The 25,807-nt window shown below is 41.7% G+C and overlaps 1 protein-coding gene and 1 long non-coding RNA gene across 5 annotated transcripts in view; one reads left to right on the forward strand and one right to left on the reverse strand.

Annotated features, from left to right (window-relative positions):
• Window positions 1-7,127: 7,127 nt before the first annotated feature.
• Window positions 7,128-14,984, reverse strand: LOC140075608 (uncharacterized). The gene is made up of 4 exons (XR_011849450.1): window positions 14,898-14,984; window positions 11,534-11,579; window positions 11,212-11,398; window positions 7,128-7,349 (listed from the first exon to the last, which is right to left on the reverse strand). It is a non-coding gene; the product is annotated as an uncharacterized lncRNA (long non-coding RNA).
• TTC29 (tetratricopeptide repeat domain 29) overlaps window positions 11,622-25,807 on the forward strand; it is a 157,661-nt gene continuing 143,475 nt past the window's right edge. For 2 of the 4 annotated variants that reach the window (XM_072121677.1, XM_072121704.1), the window contains exon 1: window positions 11,622-11,657. In XM_072121677.1, the coding sequence (XP_071977778.1) occupies window positions 11,631-11,657 (27 nt within the window). In that variant the 5' untranslated portion in view covers window positions 11,622-11,630. Of the gene's footprint in view, window positions 11,658-18,708; window positions 18,856-18,875; window positions 18,893-25,807 lie in introns of those variants that run through there. The other 2 variants (XM_072121686.1, XM_072121694.1) reach the window with 2 other exon arrangements.

Consider the following 25,807-nt stretch of genomic DNA (forward strand, 5'->3'; position numbering starts at 1 on the left):
GGATGTCTTATTTTAGGGGAAACAGGGTACCTTCTGATGCAGTATCTTCCATGTTTGCAAAAAGTTTAATAAAAATGACATGATTTAAAAAAAAAATGTGATAGAGAGTAGGTAGTAGCTTTATGGAGACACACAGGCCGGCGCCACACGTGGCGCTTTTGTCTGCGTTTGCAAACGCAAACGCAGACAAAGTCGCGCCCACCGGGGCGGGCCTTGGCCCGATCGCATCGGCGTTTCTATGGAAACGCCTGCGATCGGGAACGAGACGCCGGTGTTTCGCGTTAAATTAACGCGAAACACCGGCGGCTTGTTCCCGATCGCAGGCGTTTCCATAGAAACGCCGATGCGATCGGGCCGAGCCCGCCCCGGTGGGCGCGACTTTGTCTGCGTTTGCGTTTGCAAGCGCAGACAAAAGCGCCATGTGTGGCGCCGGCCTCAGTCTCTAGTTGGCAGCTGCATGGTTGCCCCAGTGGTATGTACAACCCTCAAAAAATTCTATATGTATTTGACTTACAGGAGCGATTGTAATTAGTGGTGGATTGAGACTACCATGGGCCCCATTCTCGATATTTACATAGGAGTTTCCAATATCTTCTTCAATTATGTAGGATGTAGACTAGAGGTAAATGGAATCCTCTCTGCTTACTGCCATTGTCCATAGACTCGCAGACACAGAAGGTTTCCTTCTATTATGCAATTTTTTTTTTAAAAAACCACCAAAAAAGGTGAAAAGCAGAGAGGTTTCCATTTACCATGTCTAAATTATAGGAGAATATAACCGAGAGTTAGATCACATGGGAGATGCTGCACAACTTATTGTAAATCTGGTAATCCATAGTTGTTGTCTTACAGCCGCCATCAGTATACACCATTGTGTCTCTTTATGGACCACTGTTCTAAGCGTGTCAAGTGTGTGTTATCTGTCATGCACTCTGTCACATATCCCCCTGATGAAGGACCCCCCTCCTTGGTGGGTTTGGAAACGCGTTGGAAAGACTATTGTAGGCAGTCATTGGGTTGTCTCAGTTTATAGGGACTTCACGGTAGTGTACTTTTTAGGACGGGAGTTTTTTTCTGAGGAACAAGGAAAGAATAGCTACGGAGAGATCTGCAGTGCTTCCATCTTCTCCTGGTCTGGGACCTCCTGTGGCAGCTACACCCTGTCTACCAACCTACCATACGGTCTGCTGCTCCTCTATATGGGTGAGATCATTCCTTTTTTCATTTGTATTACTTTGATGTGATCCTCCATATTGTATACTGTGCATTGTTGTGAGGTTATTTTCACCATCTATGTGCTCTTCTGAGATGGAGTGTGGTCCTGGTCTGTAAACAATTTTGTAGCTATTATGTATTAAAAGTTAAGTTTTAAATTGCCTTCTGTTCACCCTTCCTGTTTAATGTTTTTGGCTGGTGAATTGTTTTCATCTTTTTTTGATGTTGTGAACTGGTTTTGGTCATCTGTTTGGCCTTCCAGATAGACTTCTCGTGTCTTACAGGAGTCTCTTTCATTTCCTTTTTGTACCTGGTGACTATTTAAGCTTTTTCAGGCCACAACTCGTATCTGCAGATTTAGCAACAAAAAATGTAAGCAATTTTGTAACACAAACTCTATATTGATCTGCTCACAGTAGCCAATATAGTCACAAGGACCTTAAAGTAGACAACATCATTACAGGGACCTCACAGTAGCCAATATAGTCACAGGCTCTCCATAGTAGCCAATATAACCACATGCGGTCACAGTAGACAAGTCACACTGCCTCCCACAATAGCCAAGTCATATTGTCCTCCACAATAACCATTAGTCAGATTGCCCCCCAAAATAGCCATATGACTAAGGGCCTAAATGCAAAAGTAGTGTTAACTTGTATTTTGTTAAGTAAGTATCTAAAGTTTCCACTAGGCACATTCATGCATCCCTTAAATACTATCCCTTATAACCCTAATGTGTTTTGCACTATTTCCTTCAGTCCATGGTCACATTTTAAAGATATGCAGCTTTTTCACCAGTCTTTATAAGGAAAATCTTATCTCATGATCTGAATTATTTTTCCGCACCTTTCTCTTCTTTTTTCGTATAGTTCTTCCTTTGTGTAGGATTTGCCTGAGGCTGCATAGATCTGTATGTGCCTCATACTCCCATAAATGCCGAAGAACACTTAGTCTAGTGGGAAATGGTAGCCTGTTTTACAGTGATCTCTGCTATTATGCGCACTGTAAAGTGTCAACTTGATGGGTTGGTAATTCTATGATCAACATATTTTGAACGAAAAAAATGCCTGTCATATCATCAGGCTAAGTTTAACAAAAACATTAAATGCCGAATAAAGAAATAAAATTGCAAGTCTCTTTTGTAAAACCTGGTTAGGTTTGAAGCCATAGAAATATAAATTAAGGGTATAATTTATTGAAATCAATGCAATGCAAATGTAATCTGCAGCTCAGATCCTTAATAATATATTAGTAACAGTGCCTTTAAACCTGAACTAAAATCATAAAATCCAATGTGCTTAAAATCTTACAAATGATACTGCAATAAAGTACAATGTGATCTTAGGACACAAACAAAGAAGAGTATTTTTTATGCAATATCAAATACCTTTTCTTTGTATTTTTGCTTTAACGTTACATATTTACTGTTGCATATATTGAATGGGCCATCATATTAATATCTAGTAAAATCCTTTGATATTGTGTCCCAGTCATATATTCCTGCTCCAAGCCTGATGCACAGTTTATGAAGAGCCTAAAAGATGATTGCTATGTGGTAGCCCTTCAACATTTAAGTACTAAAGGCCATCAAAAGTCATTTGAAGTGGGTAGAGGCCCAATCAATATCTACCAACTTTATCTGCATCGGGAGCCATAAGCTTCGCTTTTCCATACTTAAAGGGGTATTCTGGGAATATGAACGTCTGATACAAAAGCCTATAATGCTATAAATAAACAAATACAACAAAACTCAATGTCATTAATCACAAAATAGAGCTCAAATAGTTGTATGATTCACAAACTGTTATGGTCTTTCTAAATTAGGCAGAGTTATCTCCAAATGGCCGCCATCTACATCTACAAGTCTCCTGACACTTCTATTCTCAGTAACTCCTCCTCCCTTTTATGCTCTACTCCCGGTAATGATCTAACAGACTTTCTTTCTCTAACCATAGTAATGATGGGGAAGATTTATTATAAGTTTCTACAGTAAAACTTTTCTAGTTGTTCATGAAAATAAAATCAGAGTTCAGCTTTAATTTTATAAATATCTAAAGAGCCTTCTGATAAATCTCCCCTGATGTGTGTAATTGCTATCACTACACATTGCCCCACTGAGATGACTTCTCATCCCAACCATGGCCATGCTGAATGTACTGCAACCAACCCACTACAGCCAAACATAGTGGTGCAAAACATGTGATATGGTCATATGACCAACGTCCATCTTCTGTCCTGTGTCTCCTCCACAGGGACAAAGGGACCTTGTTTTTGTAAAAAAAAATCAGGGCATGATAAGCTAAAAGAACGGCAGTTCCTGCCAGAGGAGGAACACACCAGTATGTCAGTGTGCTTGGTTTACAGTCCTTCATCCTGCTGATAGATGTCCTTTCATTTTATTAAGGATAACTGGACATTGTGATGGCTAGATCACACACTACAAAGTTTAGTTTTGGACTGCGTCAATTACAAAAAGGTGCAATTGTTTCTAGATCCACCCCTGGTGCCAGCCACATGTTCCTAAAGGTATCACCTATGATAATGGGAAAGACCCGGTCCAGTAGAAATGTGGAGAAATGGAGGAATGCATCGCCAAATGGCAAAACAGTTGAAAATATTCAAGGCTCTATTATGAAAAAAAACTGTGATCACAAAAGGAGAAAAAAGTGATGAGTTTTGGACCAGCTCTCATGGGTCCTTATTCAGTTTGTGATCAGCTCTGCTCACCCACCAATGACCACTGAAAATGACTGCCGGGACTGCCTCGGATGTTGGCTCGTGCAGTGAGTTTAGTGGTTTTAGTGGGCTATCCAGTCAGCTGCTAGTGTGGCATCCAGGAACAGGATAAATAGATAATCCCCAGTTTACACAGGATTGGTAACACTTTCTCCTATGTAGTACTACTATGTTTTTGTGTTTTGCTGGACCTGAAGTCCTTAACCTGTGACTGACCCTCTTTGCAGCTAGAGCTGGTAACTTGAACCCCAGTCGAACAATGAACCCTGAGTCCCACCCCGAACTGGAACCTTTTACCTGATCCTGTGTCCTGGTTTATCTGAAGCCTCAACCTGATCTAGAACCCCAAATTTTTTATCATGCGTGATCCAGATCCCTTGAACCCCAACCTGAAACTGAAAATCCAACCCTTGTATCACGTCTGGTATTGATCTCTGAACCCCAACCTGATCTGGAACTTTAAACGTGTATCTGAACCTTTTCCCTTTACTCCGTTCCCTAATTCTGCACCCTGAACCCTGTTCTAGAACCTGCACTCCCTTTCTCTCCCTTGACATTAGTGTGTTACATTTTTTTTAATGAAGCAGAAGTGCTTCATGGGGCATTACCAAAGCACAGTGTGACTTGCCACATATCCTCCATCTTATCCTAAAATAAACATTCTCCAACCTACATCTTCTCGTCATCATCAACAGAATACCTCTGCAAATAATTACTTAGGGCCAAAAAAAACTTTAGTCTTAGAGTAAGTACGTATATTGATTTGATGACATCACCAAAAGTTTATTTAAAGTAACCAAACCAAGATTCCAGATGACCAGAAACAATATATATTAATATACCACGTCTATTGTGTTCTTCATTTTGGGAATAACAGAAAGTTCAGCACAAGACAAGGAATGATTTTTTACTGTTATATTTTTGTGTTCCTTGCATGGTGCCCAATAGACAGACCTTCGTAAGAGAACAGATTTAGTTTAATTGTAACTTTCAAATCAACTACAAAACCAATTACAGAACAAGTTCACTGTGCTTTCTGATTTTTGCTTAGCTTTAAAGGAAATTAACCTTTACCTTGATCCCGGTGCTGTCCGGTGCTAGTCTTGGCATGCCGGGATCACCTCGAAAACAAACTTATAATTGGCAGCACGGAAAGCAAGGACAAGATGGCTGGTGCTCCATGCTGCTAATTATGCATGCCCCGCACCTTCCTCTCTCATGCCACTCGCAGGACGTTACCTCACTTCTCTGCATGGGAGAGGGAGGTGGCGAGAGCATGCATAATTAGCAGCCTGGAGCGCCAGATATCTTGTCCTCATGATCCGGCCTTCTAATTATAGGTTTGTTTTCTGGTGATCCCGGCTTGTCAAGGCTAGCGCCGGACAGCACTGGGATCAAGGTGAAGGAGAGCAGAGATGATTATTTGTAGCCTTTTTTGTTTTTTAGTGGTTGATTTCCTTTAAAATTTTGTGGTTCTTTACCTACTTTAGCTAAATGTAGTTCCATCAGAAGTTGGTACAGTTCAGTGATTTATCCTGTGGTTGGTGGTGGCCCTGTGGTATTCCCCCTTTCATTTCCTCTTTATCACCCAAGTTTTTTTATGTTAGGTCCCTTGCACACAAACAGTTGTTACCGTGTCAGCACTCTTGTATGGCCATCAAATTAAAAGTTGTTGCATCATATATTACTATGATGCTCCGACTCCTCTCCACTGCACTACACTCAGTCTTTGGGATCCGACCAGCACACAAGTCAGTTTCCATTGACCGAGCAGGTTTGTCTGCAGGGACCCTTACACTGTATAATAATCAGTATATAGCTGAAGAAAACCAATCTTCATGTTGCTATTTATTATGGCAATCTTCATGTTGCCATCAGCCAATTGTATCATAAGCATTAAGTTTTGAACTTTAGATGAATATAAGGGGGATTTGGTGATTTTGGTCGCTATGACCAGTCATCTAAAAACAGAAGATGTCAGGGGAGATAAGGGCTGGGCAAGTTGGAATTCTGGAGATTAGCCACTGCCAGCGAAAGAGCTTGTATTTGGGGGACTAAGGAGAAATAGCTGCTTCTTGAATGAGCATTTGTCCAACAGATATCTCATGTGTATGTTTGGCTTTAAAGGGATTATCCCAGTGCTAAATGTACATCTAACAGTCGATCTAACATTCATCAACACTCCATTAGCTTCATGACAGTTACAATAGACCCACAAAAGTGAATGAAGTATTGGTGATGCATCCACATTATTGCCTCACAGCCCCAGACAAATATACACCAGACAGACTATACCATACAAATAAATCAATATAGGAGTTTATTTGTACATTATCATAAACATGACATAAACAAAGGACAACATATTGATTTTATCTTTCAGAAATACAACATGATCATCACAATCTGCTGTTAGAGGATGTCCAGTTATCCCCAAACACACTGGATTGTTGTTGGTAGAAGAAGCCTAAGTCCTGATAAACATCCCTGATGTAACTTACCAATAAAGTAATCGTCTCCCTATATCTGTTGGATGGGTAGCTAATTGCCTTTGGCAAAGTAAAATTTCTTTAGTGTTTGATACTTTCTTTTGAAACAAGAATTGATAAAAATTCTTTTAAGCAACAAATAAAATAGACACATAAAAGACATCAAAGTAAATAATAAACAAAGCTCCAAAATTACCCATCCATTATTAAAAGAAATAATAATAACTATTCTAGAGAATTTAATTAACAAAGTGACAAATGTCCTCAGCGTTCCTATTGTATATATCCAATGCTGGTGGCAGTCTTAAATAATGGCAGTCTAGCTTAAAGGGATATTCTTATTTTAGCTAATTAATTTTATTGTTTGCATGATGAGAAATTATACAATTATTTAATATACTTTTTGTTTCAGTTCCTCATGGTTTTCTAGATCTCTGCTTGCTGTCATTCTATAAAAAGATTTTATGTTTATTTCCAGTGGATAGAAATCTGACCATGGTCACACAGGTGCACATCTCGTTAGTATCACAGAGAGTAATCAGAGCTGTGGGTTATAACGAGCCATACATCTGTGTGACCATGGTCAGATTTCTTTCCACTGGAAGTAAACATAGAAGCGTTCTATAGCAGGACAGCAAGCAGAGATCTAGAAAGCCATACTTCCATTTAATTAAAATGGAACTGCATCTCTGTGTTAAAATAACTAAGGTTTGTATAATTGGTCTCCCGTTGCAGCAGTGTATTTAGGTTCCCAGCAGTAGGACCTGTATGATCTACCTTTAAAGCGTGTAAGCTCTTGTGAGATCTCACTCTTATTGTTTCCATATGACTCTGTCTTCACTCTGTAATGTTGTATTTTATTTGTACATATTCCACATGATTTGTAAAGGGCTGCATAATATGATGGCACTATAAAAATAAAGAACATTATTATAATAATTTATAAATATACAATATACAAAAATGCCACAGCCCTTTTTCGTTTTTTCCACCCATCCTTCCAAATGATGAAACTTTTTAATTCTTCTGTGTATGAGGGCTTGTTATCTGCTGTCAGTGTCAGTATTAAATATTCCAAGCAATGTATGAGGAAGCTGGAAAAAAAATCCTATTGCAATACAATAGACAAAAAAGTCCAACTGCACCATTATTATATAGACTATGTTTTTACAAAATAAAACATCCCATTTATTTGTTGTGTCAGTACAATCATGGAGTTACATTTAAATACCTGTTGATTCAGACATTTGAAGTTTACCATATAGCAGTGATGGAGAACCTTTTAGGGATCAAGTGCCCAAAATGAGACCCAAAAAACTCTAGCTTTTCCCAAAGTGCCAACATGGCAATTTAGGAAGTAACAAACTTATTGCTACCAGAATCTTTGGGCTCCAATCTGACCCTGTCCACACCTTTTCACTCTTCGGACAGGACCAAGCAGCCCAGGATGGGTCAATTTAAAGTAGCAGGGCACTACCTGGACTGCCTAAGATTGCAGGAAGTTGCCATTTCTGGCAAACTCTGTGCCTGGGAGACAGCCCGTGTGCCCACCAAGAGCCCTTCGAGTGCCAACTCTGGCACCAGTGCCATAGGTTCGCCACCACTGCCATATAGGATAATAATTTGAATATTTTGGTAGATTAGGAATTTTTGGATAAAGTGGTACCTAAAATGCTTATGCTTGTTTATTTTTTAGTTTAGTAACTAGGGGTTGTCTGTAAGTCGGGTGTTCTTAAGTAGGGGACCACCTGTATAGAGTATTGCTTGGTATGTTAAGACCATATGCAACCAAGGAACTAACAACACGTAAGAATATGCCTCCCGAAGTGTATTTATGTAACTGTAACGTTAAAGAGAACCTGTCACCACATTTTCACATATATAGCTAATGACAGGTTCCTTTAACGTCCTATTTACTAACGGACATCCTTCTTTCAGTTAACAATTGTTTCCCTTACATCCCCATAAAATTAACTTTATATTATATTCCCTGGCATCAGAGAAGGCTTGTTCTGCTCAGCCAGCCACTCCTCCCCATGCCCCATGCCTCTTCTCAGTCATCTTCATCACTGGTCCTTTAGTCTCCCAATATTAACAAACTGTACACCATGCATATATCTGATCACATTAAATCACAGCAGCCTCCATGGACTTCTACTCCTTTCCATTCTCCATGGAATTCTACTTCTCCCCATCCTCCAAGGATGCATGTTGTGCTTTAGTGTGATCAAATACATACATGGGGTAGATGTTGTAAATGTTACAGGACCTTAGATGAGGTCATCCTGTTCATATGACCCGTGATCCTCCGTGTGCCCCTGCGCCCCGCACTACAAACTCACCTCTCCTCGTTCCTGACTCCCATCCGGCGGCCGTGCACACGTGTTCCAATCTCCTAGGGTGCTTGCACGCCGGCTTCAGAAGATTTAAGGGATAAGTGCACCGCTGATTGCTATTATTAGCAATTATTAAAGGCTGGCGTCTCCCAGTATTCCCTGCCGGATCTTCAAGCTCTATGCCATTGAAAAAGCTTGTATCCTTTCCGTTTACACTCCTCCGCTGCCAGCCCTGACCTTCTGCTTTGCCTCTGACCCTGAACCTCTGCCAACTGTCTTGACCTTCTGCCTGTCCCCAACCACAAGCTTGCCTACCGACTCTGTACCTTGCCTTGCCTGCCACCGTGGACAAGTTGCAACTGTGGAACAACCTGGTGGTACCACACCGCAGCAAATCCAACCTGCTTTGCAGCGGGCTCTGGTGAGGACTCTTATACTCCGGTCCCAGGTATCGGCTTGTGTCATCATTCGTGGTGGTCCACTGGGTCCACTACCCCTGGAGTCTAACAATGACTTTATGAATTCTTTATTCTGGGCGGGTTCATTTGCAAGAAAGGTTCTCTTTGAGTACTGTGTGTAAAATTTGCCAAAATACTATGTACAAGAGAATTTTCCCCCAGGGGATCAATAAAGTACTATTGTTTTGTATCATACGATGACCAGGCTTACAGCTGCTACGATAAGCAAGGGTTGGACCATCTACCTTAAATGTATAATATATCAAGTTATAAAGTTCTCAATCATAGGTGAAACAATGGCCAGCTGATATAAATTGTCCAACTGTAATGTGCAGAATGACCCTCCTGGTGGCCTATAGGTATTGGGTTCAATATCTCTCATCTCAGTCTCTATGATGTGCTCCTATATATCCAGCATTAGAGGAGTGTAGACATCTTGCACCTGTTCCTACTCCTACTCCTGTTGAGGTTTTCTTAGGTGGTGATAGTGGATAGAGTGGTGTGCAGCTTGGTGTCTCAAACTGAGTGAGCCCACAGCAGTCCAGCACTCAGCTGACCTGCGTGTCAGCTGATCAGCTCAGCTAGAAGTTGCAGCAGAGAGTCTATGGGGTGATTTATCATATGCCGGAGCTCGTGTGCTGTCGTATGTTAAAGCCACACCCCCAGCCGCCACGGCGGATACATCATGAGGGTTAGAGCTCCTGATGTATCTGCCGATCGTTCCAGTGTATCCACCAGTCTAACCTGGCGTAGTGTCAGGATGCAGAGGTAGTGGACTCTCTGTACCATCGGGAACAATGAGGTAAGCCGACACCTGGGCGCGGAGCCTAAGTAGCACCCGGTTTTCACCAGATACCACCAGGTCGCTCCACAGGCGCAACTTTGCTCACGATGGAAGCCAAGGCGAGGTACAGAGTCATAGAGCAGAATCGTAGTCGGCGTCAGACAGAAGGTCAGGACAGGCAGAACGGGATCATAGTCGAGAGCGAAGCAGAAGGTCAGGACTGACAGCAGAGGAGTGGAGTCAGGAATGGAATCGGGGCCACAACAGAAATTCACAATACAAGTGCAGGACATAAGGAACAAGCTCTCTCTAGGGCATGAAGCACAAACATCTGGCAGGGGACACAGGAATGTACCGGGAATTTAACTGGGAAGGCAGCCCTTTGAATCTTAGAAAGCCAGCACATGAACCCCATATGAGGCGGGAACATGCGCGCCAAAGCGAGGGGACCGCCACTGGAGCTAGGAAAGGTAAGCGATGCTGCTGGTGTGGCGGGGCACAATTAGGAACACGGGTGCTTCTGCGACCCGAGGCATGGGTCGCAGGAGCACCCGTGACATTTAGTTTTCAGTAAATATCTGCAAACATTCACTAGTGAGTGAGCTGGACCGTGATGTCCTTAGATGCAGGCCTGTCAATTACATTAAAGAGGTCAATCTTAGAACTTGACTTCAGTGCCAAATTCACCGCCTCTTTGACTTTGTACAACCAATTTACACACCACTTCAAAGTAGATTTGAAAGAAAGACAAATGAAAGAAACATGATCTGGAAAGTGTTATCCCATTATTACAACATACTTGTAGTGGTTTATTAGGTAAATTTCTGCTGACAAGTTCCCTTTAATGTACCAGTACTTAAGGAACATATCTAACACATTTTTATCATAATAAATGCACAGTACAATTAATACAACATAATGCTGTTTACTGAACTCTATATAAAGAAGAATACAGTCCATCATCTACTCTTTGTTCCCAATACTAGTAGAACAGAAGCGCCATTTATAGTCCTGTACTGCATATTTTACATTTTTTTAGTTAAGAAAACATGAAAAACAGACACCTTTTTATTATAAAGAACTAATATAAAATGTCCCCATTGCAAAAAAAGGGTTTTAGTCTACCTGCTTGTCTTTAATCTTTCACGGTGAATACATACTTCTTACTTTCATTTTAGATTTTTCCAACTCACCAGAAGCCCAAGTAGCTCTAGGCAAATTTCTTGTCACCGGCCTGAGGGTGCCATCAGATGAAGAAGCTATTCTATCTTGCAGTACAAATTTTTTCCTCCTTTCAGTGTCTAAGTGACAGCTTTGCGGTTTTGTGATCTTTTTTTTCTTTTTCATTTTTTCTGTTTCTTTTGTCTGCAAGCTATTTCACTAGGACAAAAAATATGGACAAAAGCTTCACTTACATTCATGAATGGAGAATAATTGTTCATTTTAGATGCATGTATGTAATTTATTTATGTATCAGGGAAAGTGAAAAAGCTTAGGCAATAGTGGGTGACTAACCTACACCATATATGTCATCCCCAGGGTCCATCCAGTGGGACTTTCACTAGAACAAAGAATATTGCACAGGTGGAGAAATTCAGTTACTTTCACTTGAATGTGGATGTCCTACCATTCATTGCAGGTAATTTGCCAAGGAACAGAATAAACTCTAACGCTCAGTACTGAGTAATGATGATCTACTGTCATTTAAATAGATATTTATAAAGAAATCTTTGTATGAATGCAAGAGTGATTCAAAAATGCATCAATTGTCCATCTTAATTCAACTTTTAAACAAACACTAATTATCTAAAATCAAAATGCATGAAAACATATATTTGCAGCTAGAGCTTACATTTAGGCTTTACAACATGATGTAAAAACAATAAGTGTACAAAGCTAATCAATAACACAAGTCAACAAAAAGTTGAACTGTCAAAAATGTTAAAACAAAAGTCTTATTTCGCCATTATCCAGAAATATGTAATGACATAAATAATCAAAGCTAACAAACCCTTAATGAAATACAAATTGTTTGAGAAGTCATATTGTGTTTAAAATACCTTTTTCATTTGATTATACACAAAAGTGTCACAAAAAAATTGTACAAAAATTCAAATATGTATAGTTTGTACACCTTATAGTCAAGTGATGATGACAGACCAACAGAGGCATGTCACTACTTTGGCCAACCACTGACAGTAAGGGCTCATTCTCATGAATGTAATGGGAGCCAACATGAAGCCGTACCATTTATGGTGCATGGTCATGGTGCGGTGAGCACGCGTTGTCCATGCACATGGAAATATAGGACATCTATATTTCGCCATGTAATGGCGCCGATACTGTGCTGCTCTATGAAGAGGGGAGGAGCGAGCAGGGCTCATCCCTCTTCCTTTCCAGCAAGGTGACGTGTGCACGCCCAGCCAAAGGCACACAATTAGTATTTTTGTCCATTGGGTATTGTTTATTTTTTTGCAGATAGTATTTATTTAAATGCACCTACAAACATGGGCTATAGAAAACCCCAAACAAGTCTTATCCCTACCTACCTATTCTGTGTTTGTGGCTCAAGCCTTCCCAAAGAAGTCTATGGGAACATGAAAATTATGGACTAAACAGAGATGACACACAATCACGTGACCCTTAAATAGGCTGGGATCATCTAGTGACATAATTTGGCAGTCTTTTTTTTTTCTGCGGACCCGCAAAAATCATGACACACACATTGTTTTTGCGGACATACGGCTTAGCATTGTTTTATATACCATACAATAGCTGCGGCCCGAGAAAAGCACATGTTTTGCACAGGTACCAAAATGATGATCTAAAATCAGTGATTGACTATGATAATGGCAATGCCCTGTGTCAGGACTAGAGATGAGTGGACCCAACAGTCAGGTTGAGCGTTCTGCTGCCTGACCTAGACATTTTTCTGAACTGGTGGCCTAACAGACAATCCGGGAACTATCCATAGTTAGTAGGGTCGTCAATTTGCTGGATTGACTTTTCTGAAACCAATCTGACAGTAAGTTGAGGTCAGGCAGCCAAGCCGAACCCGACCTTTGGGTGTGCGCAGCTCAAGTCTGAACGTCATCACTGGACTAAGATGTGGAGAGCATCTGGGGAGCAGGGGGTGTAGAGCAGTGGGGGATTTGTGAAGTAGGTATGATTTTTTTTATTATACAGGTGACAATATTTTTTTATTTTCCTAAAAAAAAAAATAAAAGAAGAAAACTAATTTAAATAAATCTTAGTTTCAAAAAAATACTAATGACAGCAACAAACAACATTTAACTTTGTTGTCTTTTTAGTGTTTTCCACTTGGCAAGATTGGATTTGACAATATAAGTTAATAATGAGCAGTGAGAAAAGATGCATTGTTGTATAGATTTAGTGGCCTTAGTATTATAGGGTAATGGTGAAACATCTAGCGATCATGTCCCATTGCAAACCTACTTCAAACTCTGCTGAGAGATATTTATTTTGTTTGCCAAAGGCATAAAAAGCCTTGGTTTATCTATGGGAATACACACAATGCATTATTGAAGCCTAAACGTAGTTTGGACCTAGTTTTTGGAACTATCTGTATCAAGAACTGCCGTGATCAAGGGAGATACCTGAAGGTAACACTGTCACATTACATATGTATGTATTTTGAGTTATCTACTTCAATAACAGGATTAAAGATTCCTGGGATATTAAATTCTGATATAAAAAGGTGTGTGGGAAAGGGCACAACAAGGAAAAGACTGAAGAGCTGCACTTTAAAAACTTCTACTATACTTTATTTCAACTTCTCTTACCCTGTGAGACCTGAATGCCATAGTGTGATGCAGTACATTTCAAAGGCCATTTCCTCTACAGAGAATTAGGGGTTTATGACATGTTTCTTGTGGTTACGGATTTGCACAGCTGCATGTGGCTCGATCAAGATCAAAAAACATGAAAATAGTATAAAAGCAAGTAAAACTAAGTCAAACTCTATAATAATTATTCTAAGTGAGTAGTTCCAATGTAAATTTTGATTAAACATCTAATAAAGGGTTACACTTCTCTTTTTATTATTTTCCAATGACAATTTTAATTTTGGCTGAATTCTTTTATTATTGGAAAAGAATATGAGCAAAATCTAAAACAAGTCCCACTACTAACCAAGTGTATTTTGGCCCTCTCAGTTATCAAGTTTTAGGGGCAATTGTTTTATCTACAGCCTCTGTAAACTTTCTTATTAAAGCGGTTTGTTCACTTTAAACACAATTCTGCTCTAATAAATTAGTAAAATAAGTTTACCTGCCGCCCGTTTTGTGGACAGCTGTCACTATCTGCAGTTTCCATTTGGCTGCTGCTAGAGGACATACTTGTTTGTATACACACGTTAAACGTCAACTTTCCACTTGAAGAGGTTGTCCAGTCACTACCCAAAGGATAGGGGATAACTTGCTGATCAGTTGGAGTGCCAGTGGTTGGGTGCTAAAAGAAAACAAAAATGTGGGTTCGTTGTACCCCAAATTAATGAAGTGGCAGATTGGACATGGCAACTGGCACTCCATTCACCGTGGAACTAAGGAAAGAAGCAGAGTACAGTATAAGGCTATATCTTTAAGCGCCATTGAGATGAATAGAGAGGAAGGCGCATGAAAGACTAGCTTCTAATTATTTGGAGGTACAACAGACCCCCAATCTTGAAACCTGTGGGTATCCCACCAATGAGACTCCAACTGATCAGCAAGTTATGCCCTATTCAGTAGGTAGGGGAAAACTTATACTGATCGGACAACTCTTTAAAAGGATTCTGCCCCAAGCTTTAACATAACTACCAGCATCCTTTAAGTATATAAAATATACTTTCTAGCATTCTCTCTTTTACATTAAAAATTACCTGTTTGCCTTTAAAATCTTCTCCAAGGTCATGTGAAATTGAGCAGAGTTTAGTACTGTGCTTTTTGTATCATATTAAAGAGATGAACTCCACCTTTCAAATCAAAAAGATTATGGTGTGAGTTTTCATGTACAATTCACATTTCCATCAATGTCCTTAAGTACCTTTGTCTCCAGTTTTGAAGCTTACAGAACCACAAGCCCTATCCAATTTTAAAGACGGGGTTCATATTTTTGATCCTAAAGGTTTAAATCCTGATAAGAAAGTGTGTAAAGGCTTTCTGTTAGGGACGAACAGCACTCAAACGTGAAAATAAGCCTCTAGCTTGACCATAACAAAGATAATATGGAATAACAACTACATTGCAGGTAGGTAGCCGGTTTCTGACATGGGTTGACGTACAGTCATTAACTAGCGTTTGACTTTTGTATTTCCTGAGCAGTTTTTGCATATATAAATACAATTACAGTGGGTAGACAATTCTCTATAACATAAAGCAATTTTCATGAGTATTTCGAGTAATCTATTCAACAGCACATTTAGAGATACAGTCAAAAGTTTTCTTAGTTATTTTCTTCTGCCGAATGTCCTGTAGATGGGTATTTTTCTAACATATTGACTTTTAATTTTATTCTTGCAATGTTGATTTAAAAGTTCCCCGTGGGAGTAAAGCTGTAGGGTATTATGTGATGAGCTGTATATATGAAAACAAAAAAAAACACACTTCGGGGCATATCCTTTCTAGCTTTGAAGATTTCATTCAGCATTTCATCTATTTTACACTGACCCTGCCAATCTTCTGTGCAGTTTCTCTTAGATCTTGCCAAGAAAAAACAAGTGGCATAAAAAAGCGCAGAACACATTCCTTGTTTTTCTCCCTGGGAGTCAGCCAACATGTATCATGTTTATCAGTACACAACTATGGACAGCGACAGACAACTGACTTCATCATTAATGTGCGCAATGTGTACACACTCTGGGTGACAAATTTTAATTGCCAGGCAAGGCTGTAAAATTGGGATCTTGCTGTATTTCCAGGCAACTAAACAACTAATCCGTAAATATGTTACACTGTGCATGGAAAAAATCCAGACCAACTATAAGAGCAAAGGCATAAGGTGCAATTGTTAAGCTTAGATGTGTCATACACGGACATTCCCAAGGCTATGAATGCATGTGCAAAAATATAATAAATATAAAGAGAAAGTAATATAAAGATAAAGTACACATCTAGAAAACATTAAAATAAATTGTTAAATCAACAGTTGCAGTAAACTTTATCTTTACTTTAATCTGTAGTGGTTTATTAGATTCAAGTTAAAGACTCCTACATCTATACATATTCCATGAAGAATGAGGACTACCATAAAATCTGTATTAAAAAACCCTTAGGCCAAGGGCCACACACCAGGAACAGTATGTTCCGCTACATCCTTCAGCTTTCAACATGTGCATTACAAAGGTTGCAGACACACTGTGGGTCATTACATTTTAGCATGTAGCAGGAGAACATTATTTTTTATCTGCTCCTATAGAAAGACAACATGGTAAATTTCTGTAATTGCTGCCCATGTAATCCCAACTTTATAGATCCTCATTATTCAGGTGGAGTAGGAAGGTGTGGACAGAACTGGGTTATCGTTGGAGTTCCTGCTCTTGATCCTGCAATTTGTCCTGTTCAGGAGGCCCTGGAGGGAAGCTACAATAATATTCAAAATGTCTTCTTGCTCTTTCTACTATATTGGTGTCCTCAAGACATTGATATGATTGAAAGTTGTGACAGAGCAGGGAGCAATAAGTTCAGTTAGTAGGTTTTTGTTGTAGTTTGGGCACTTGAACTCTACAATGTTTACCATCACTGACCTGACGGTCTGATCTATAAGAGCCCCAATTACAGGGGGAAATGACTGATCAGAGTTGTACTACGGTAGGTCTGATCAGAACCAGCAGCTCTGATTAACACCTGCAGACCCAGTGGTCATGTGACTGCCAGATACTGCATAGTAGTACTTTAGCGCTATATAGTGAAGAAAGGAAAAGGTAATAAACCACTTCTGCCTTCTCCCTGCGCTACATGGCTGCCTCTGACAGCCATAGGCGACAACAATATTCCCTTAACCCATAAATACGTCCCCCTGACATCACAATGGGTGCACGGTGCCAACGGGAGCGGCACACGTGCGGCACCGTATCGTTCTGTACCCTGTGGAAAGATAGGACATGTCGTATCTTTTTTCCGGAATAAGGCGCTGTGCACCATATATTCCTATGGAGGGGGCGGGGGTTAGTTGCGCTCTCCCCCTCCTCCTCTCCCAGGCACAGCCGTGTGCCCGCCGTGCTACGGTAAGGCGGGCAACAGTAGTGTGAATATAGCCTTAGGATGTCCCAGGATGTGTCAGTTTAAAATAGCACTGAGCATGGCATGTCCTTGACTACCTCAGACTGCAGAAGGAGTCCTCAAGTCATGTCTAGTGCCAACAGAAAGGGCTCTGAGTGCCACCTGCCACCCGTGCCATAGGTTTGCCACCACTGGTCGAGGGCTCCCTATATACCAATGCTGTTTTTGTCTGTGTGCTATTGTTAATTCAACAAATAATACACAGACAATGTCATTTCTATGAGCTCATACACACCTGTGGCTCCCTTGGCCCTGTGTGTGAGCTGACTGCTGCAAAATTCAGAGCAGGTCCTATTCCTGCCCACGTTTCCGGCTCAGACAGTCTTTATTGCTTTCATTTGGTCTGAGGTGCATTCACACAAGACCCATAAACAATGGTCCACCCATCTGTTGTTTGTGGCACAAACGTGCACATATTCTTGTGCAGGTAGGGTAAGGGTGGAGTTTCCAATGCAGTTTCATATGAGAACAACTTCTGAACACAAATAAAAAAAAGTAAAAGAAAATAAAACCCTTATGATAGCAAAAGATAAAATAAATGCCCCAAACTATAAATTTAGCCCATAATTTAAGAAAAAAATGACTCAGAATGATACCAATGTAAATTCCAATTCATCCCACAAAAATCAAGCCCTCAATTTACTCCATCAATGGATAACTTAAAAACTATGGGGGTAGAATTATGTTTTCTCTTTCCAGTTTTACTGTCTTAGTCCGATTTGTAATAGGTGTTTTTTTTCCTTGAGCTAAATTGGATTTTGCATTTAATTCTAAAATATTTGCCCGCTGTGGAGGATGCAACTTTAAAAAAAAAAAAAAAGTTGTAAAATGGGTTATTCTGATTCTTACTGTCAAGTTCTCTCTGTGTTTGCGTGGGTTTCCTCCGGTTTCCTCCCACACTCCAAAAACATACTGGTAGGTTGATTAGATAGTGAGCCCCATTGGGGACAGGGATCGATTTGGCACACTCTGTGCAGTGCTGTGGAATATGTGTGCGCAATATAAATAAAGGAATTATTTATTTTTAATTATTATTATTCAAGTTCCCCAGCTGAGACTAGGCAAACTATTAAGCATTTTTTGAGACTTTTATGAGACTAAAGATGGGGAACGAAATGAGTTTCTGTAAAAAAAAAAAAAAAAAGTGTATTTATTTATTATATGTTAATACAGTACATACAAAGTGCCAAAATCACAAAATATCTATGTACTGTAACATTCACTTTCATTAGCCCCAATGACCACAGTGATGCTCTGTGCGAGAGATGTTGTAGTCTCTGACGTACAGAAAGTAAACTTTTTGCTCTTGTCTTTTTGTTACTATTTCACTTGTTGTCCCTGTTAGGGTACACAGTGAGATAGCCGCAGCGGTACCGCAGGCTGCAGTGCACACCGCACTGCTAGTCACATGTAACTCAGATGCTGTGATTGGAGCTCAGGGCAGGCTGCTGATTGGCTCCGTGTGTCCCGGTGGGCGTGGAATGCTGGGAGAAGCGTGTTGTAGCGGGTTGTCATGGAGACCCGGTACACACGTACGTACAATCTGTCTGGGCCGCGCAGGTAGGTGCTCGGTGTCCGGAGGAGAAGCGTCTTTCAGGTTGTCTATAGCTGACGGATGGCTTAGCCTGTGCCGCTGCCGGTCTCTGCGTATAGACCCGTACAGAGAGGCATTATTATACAGGGCGCAATCCAGCTGATATGGCATGGAGGTGTCGTAAAGTGACACCTTGGGGGTAGCAAAATGGCTGACACTGTATATAGAAGCATACAGAAGCTGGCACTATATAGAGGGTAACACTATGACTGGCACTATATGCAGGATAACACTATGGCGCTATATGGAGGGTGACACTATGACTGGTACTATATGGAGGGTAACACTATGACTGGCACTATATGCAGGGTAACACTATGAATGGCGCTATATGGAGGGTAACACTATGACTGGCGCTATATGGATGGTAACACTATGGCTGGCGCTATATGGATGGTAACACTATGGCTGGCGCTATATGGAGGGTAACACTATGGCTGGCGCTATATGGATGGTAACACTATGGCTGGCGCTATATGGATGGTAACACTATGGCTGGCGCTATATGGAGGGTAACACTATGGCTGGCGCTATATGGATGGGTAACACTATGACTGGAGCTATATAGATGGGTAACACTATGACTGGCGCTGTATGGAGGGTAACACTATGACTGGCGCTATATGGATGGGTAACACTATGACTGGCGCTATATAGATGGGTAACACTATGACTGGCGCTATATGGAGGGTAACACTATGACTGGCACTATATGGAGGGTAACACTATGACTGGTACTATATGGAGGGTAACACTATGACTGGCGCTATATGGAGGGTAACACTATGACTGGCACTATATGGAGGGTAACACTATGACTGGCACTATATGCAGGATAACACTATGACTGGTACTATATGGAGGGTAACACTATGGCTGGCTCTATATGGAGGGTAACACTATGGCTGGCAGTATATGGAGGGTAACACTATGACTGGCACTATATGCAGGATAACACTATGGCTGGCGCTATATGCAGGATAACACTATGGCTGGCGCTATATCGATGGTAACACTATGACTGGCACTATATGGATGGTAACACTATGACTGGCACTATATAGAGGGTAACACTATGGCTGGCGCTGTATGGAGGGTAACACTATGACTGGCGCTATATGGATGGGTAACACTATGACTGGCGCTATATAGAGGGTAACACTATGACTGGCACTATATGGAGGGTAACACTATGACTGGTACTATATGGAGGGTAACACTATGGCTGGTACTATATGGAGGGTAACACTATGACTGGCACTATATGGAGGATAACACTATGGCTGGCGCTATATAGAGGGTAACACTATGGCTGGCGCTATATGGAGGGTAACACTATGGCTGGTGCTATATGGAGGGTAACACTATGATTGGCACTATATGGATTGTAACACTATGGCTGGCGCTATATAGAGGGTAACACTATGACTGGCGCTATATGGAGGGTAACACTATGACTGGCACTATATGCAGGATAACACTATGACTGGCACTGGTAACACTATGACTGGCGCTATATGGAGGGTAACACTATGACTGGCACTATATGCAGGATAACACTATGACTGGCACTATATGGAGGGTAACACTATGGCTGGCGCTATATGGAGGGTAACACTATGACTGGCGCTATATGGTGGGTACACTATGACTGGCATTATATGCAGGATAACACTATGGCTGGCGCTATATGCAGGATAACACTATGGCTGGCGCTATATAGAGGGTAACACTATGGCTGGCGCTATATGGAGGGTAACACTATGGCTGGTGCTATATGGAGGGTAACACTATGATTGGCACTATATGGATTGTAACACTATGGCTGGCGCTATATAGAGGGTAACACTATGACTGGCACTATATGCAGGATAACACTATGACTGGCACTATATGGATGGGTAACACTATGACTGGCGCTATATGGAGGGTAACACTATGACTGGCACTATATGGAGGGTAACACTATGGCTGGGGCTATATGGATGGGTAACACTATGACTGGCACTATATGGAGGGTAACACTATGACTGGCACTATATGGAGGGTAACACTATGACTGGCGCTATATGGAGGGTAACACTATGACTGGCACTATATGCAGGATAACACTATGACTGGCACTATATGGAGGGTAACACTATGACTGGCGCTATATGGAGGGTAACACTATGACTGGCGCTATATGCAGGATAACACTATGACTGGCACTATATGGAGGGTAACACTATGGCTGGCGCTATATGGAGGGTAACACTATGACTGGCGCTATATGGAGGGTACACTATGACTGGCATTATATGCAGGATAACACTATGGCTGGCGCTATATGCAGGATAACACTATGGCTGGCGCTATATAGAGGGTAACACTATGACTGGCGCTATATGGAGGGTAACACTATGACTGGCAATATATGGAAGGTAACACTATGGCTGGCGCTATATGGAGGGTAACACTATGGCTGGCGCTATATGGATGGGTAACACTATGGCTGGCGCTATATAGAGGGTAACACTATGGCTGGCACTATATGGAGGGTAACACTATGGCTGGCGCTATATGGATGGGTAACACTATGGCTGGCGCTATATGGATGGTAACACTTTGACTGGCACTATATGGAGGGTAACACTATGACTGGCACTATATGGATGGTAACACTATGGCTGGCACTATATGGAGGGTAACACTATGACTGGAGTTATATGGATGGGTAACACTATGACTAGCACTATATGGATGGTAACACTATGACTGGCACTATATGGATGGGTAACACTATGACTGGAGTTATATGGATGGGTAACACTATGGCTGGCACTATATGGAGGGTAACACTATGGCTGGCGCTATATGGATGGGTAACACTATGACTGGCGTTATATGGATGGTAACACTATGACTGGCGCTATATGGAGGGTAACACTATGACTGGCGCTATATGGAGGGTAACACTATGACTGGCACTATATGGAGGGTAACACTATGACTGGCGCTATAGGGATGGGTAACACTATGATTGGCACAATATGGAGGGTAACACTATGACTGGCGCTATATGGAGGGTAACACTATGACTGGCACTATATGGAGGATAACACTATGACTGGCGCTATATGCCGGATAACACTATGGCTGGCGCTATATAGAGGGTAACACTATGACTGGCACTATATGCAGGATAACACTATGACTGGTGCTATATAGAGGGTAACACTATGACTGGCGTTATATGGATGGGTAACACTATGACTGGCGCTATATGGATGGTAACACTATGACTGGCGCTATATGGAGGGTAACACTATGACTGGCGCTATAGGGATGGGTAACACTATGATTGGCACAATATGGAGGGTAACACTATGGCTGGCACTATATAGAGGGTAACACTATGACTGGCGCTATATGGAGGGTAACACTATGACTGGCACTATATGGAGGGTAACACTATGACTGGCGCTATATGCAGGATAACACTATGGCTGGCGCTATATAGAGGGTAACACTATGACTGGCGCTATATGGAGGGTAACACTATAGCTGGCACTATATGGAGGGTAACACTATGACTGGCACTATAGGGATGGGTAACACTATGATTGGCACAATATGGAGGGTAACACTATGACTGGCGCTATATGGAGGGTAACACTATGACTGGCACTATATGGAGGATAACACTATGACTGGCGCTATATGCAGGATAACACTATGGCTGGCGCTATATAGAGGGTAACACTATGACTGGTGCTATATGCAGGATAACACTATGGCTGGCGCTATATAGAGGGTAACACTATGACTGGCGTTATATGGATGGGTAACACTATGACTGCCGCTATATGGATGGTAACACTATGACTGGCGCTATATGGAGGGTAACACTATGACTGGCGCTATAGGGATGGGTAACACTATGATTGGCACAATATGGAGGGTAACACTATGGCTGGCACTATATAGAGGGTAACACTATGACTGGCGCTATATGGAGGGTAACACTATGACTGGCACTATATGGAGGGTAACACTATGACTGGCGCTATATGCAGGATAACACTATGGCTGGCGCTATATAGAGGGTAACACTATGACTGGCGCTATATGGAGGGTAACACTATGACTGGCACTATATGGAGGGTAACACTATGACTGGCGCTATATGGAGGGTAACACTATGACTGGCACTGTATAGAGGGTAACACTATGACTGGCGCTATAGGGATGGGTAACACTATGATTGGCACAATATGGAGGATAACACTATGACTGGCACTATATAGAGGGTAACACTATGACTGGCACTATATGCAGGATAACACTATGACTGGTGCTATATGCAGGATAACACTATGGCTGGCGCTATATAGAGGGTAACACTATGACTGGCGTTATATGGAGGGTAACACTATGACTGGCGCTATAGGGATGGGTAACACTATGATTGGCACAATATGGAGGGTAACACTATGGCTGGCACTATATAGAGGGTAACACTATGACTGGCGCTATATGGAGGGTAACACTATTACTGGCACTATATGGAGGGTAACACTATGACTGGCGCTATAGGGATGGGTAACACTATGATTGGCACAATATGGATGGGTAACACTATGACTGGCACTATAGGGATGGGTAACACTATGATTGGCACAATATGGATGGGTAACACTATGACTGGCACTATATAGAGGGTAACACTATGACTGGCGCTATATGGAGGGTAACACTATGACTGTCACTATATAGAGGGTAACACTATGACTGGCGCTATATGGAGGGTAACACTATGACTGGCACTATATGGAGGGTAACACTATGACTGGCACTATATGCAGGATAACACTATGGCTGGCGCTATATAGAGGGTAACACTATGACTGCCGCTATATGGAGGGTAACACTATGACTGGCGCTATAGGGATGGGTAACACTATGATTGGCACAATATGGAGGGTAACACTATGGCTGGCACTATATAGAGGGTAACACTATGACTGGCGCTATATGGAGGGTAACACTATGACTGGCACTATATGGAGGGTAACACTATGACTGGCGCTATATGCAGGATAACACTATGGCTGGCGCTATATAGAGGGTAACACTATGACTGGCGCTATATGGAGGGTAACACTATGACTGGCACTATATGGAGGGTAACACTATGACTGGCGCTATATGGAGGGTAACACTATGACTGGCACTATATAGAGGGTAACACTATGACTGGCGCTATATGGATGGGTAACACTATGACTGGCGCTATAGGGATGGGTAACACTATGATTGGCACAATATGGAGGATAACACTATGACTGGCACTATATAGAGGGTAACACTATGACTGGCACTATATGCAGGATAACACTATGACTGGTGCTATATGCAGGATAACACTATGGCTGGCGCTATATAGAGGGTAACACTATGACTGGCGTTATATGGATGGGTAACACTATGACTGGCGCTATATGGAGGGTAACACTATGACTGGCGCTATAGGGATGGGTAACACTATGATTGGCACAATATGGAGGGTAACACTATGGCTGGCACTATATAGAGGTTAACACTATGACTGGCGCTATATGGAGGGTAACACTATGACTGGCACTATATGGAGGGTAACACTATGACTGGCGCTATAGGGATGGGTAACACTATGATTGGCACAATATGGATGGGTAACACTATGACTGGCACTATAGGGATGGGTAACACTATGATTGGCACAATATGGATGGGTAACACTATGACTGGCACTACATAGAGGGTAACACTATGACTGGCGCTATATGGAGGGTAACACTATGACTGTCACTATATAGAGGGTAACACTATGACTGGCGCTATATGGAGGGTAACACTATGACTGGCACTATATGGAGGGTAACACTATGACTGGCACTATATGCAGGATAACACTATGGCTGGCGCTATATAGAGGGTAACACTATGACTGGCGCTATATGGATGGGTAACACTATGACTGGCGCTATAAGGATGGTAACACTATGACTGGCACTATATGGATGGGTAACACTATGACTGGCAATATATGGAGGGTAACACTATGACTGGCGCTATATAGAGGGTAACACTATGACTGGCACTATATGGATGGGTAACACTATGACTGGCAATATATGGAGGGTAACACTATGACTGGCGCTATATAGAGGGTAACACTATGAGTGGCGTTATATGGAGCGTAACACTATGACTGGCAATATATGGAGGGTAACACTATGGCTGGGGCTATATGGAGGGTAACACTATGACTGGCACTATATGCAGGATAACACTATGGCTGGCGCTATATAGAGGGTAACACTATGACTGGCGTTATATGGATGGGTAACACTATGGCTGGCGCTATATAGAGGGTAACACTATGACTGGCGCTATATGCAGGATAACACTATGGCTGGCGCTATATAGAGGGTAACACTATGACTGGCGTTATATGGATGGGTAACACTATGACTGGTGCTATATGCAGGATAACACTATGGCTGGCGCTATATAGAGGGTAACACTATGACTGGCGTTATATGGATGGGTAACACTATGACTGGCGCTATATGGATGGTAACACTATGACTGGCGCTATATGGAGGGTAACACTATGGCTGGCACTATATGCAGAATAACACTATGGCTGGCGCTATATAGAGGGTAACACTATGACTGGCGCTATATGGATGGGTAACACTATGACTGGCGCTATATGGATGGTAACACTATGACTGGCGCTATATAGAGGGTAACACTATGACTGGCACTATATGGATGGGTAACACTCTGACTGGCACTATATGGAGGGTAACACTATGAATGGCGCTATATAGAGGGTAACACTATGACTGGCGCTATATAGAGGGTAACACTATGACTGGCGCTATA

This window comes from Engystomops pustulosus, chromosome 1, assembly GCF_040894005.1.
Source record: "Engystomops pustulosus chromosome 1, aEngPut4.maternal, whole genome shotgun sequence".
NCBI classification, from domain to species: Eukaryota; Metazoa; Chordata; class Amphibia; order Anura; family Leptodactylidae; genus Engystomops; species Engystomops pustulosus.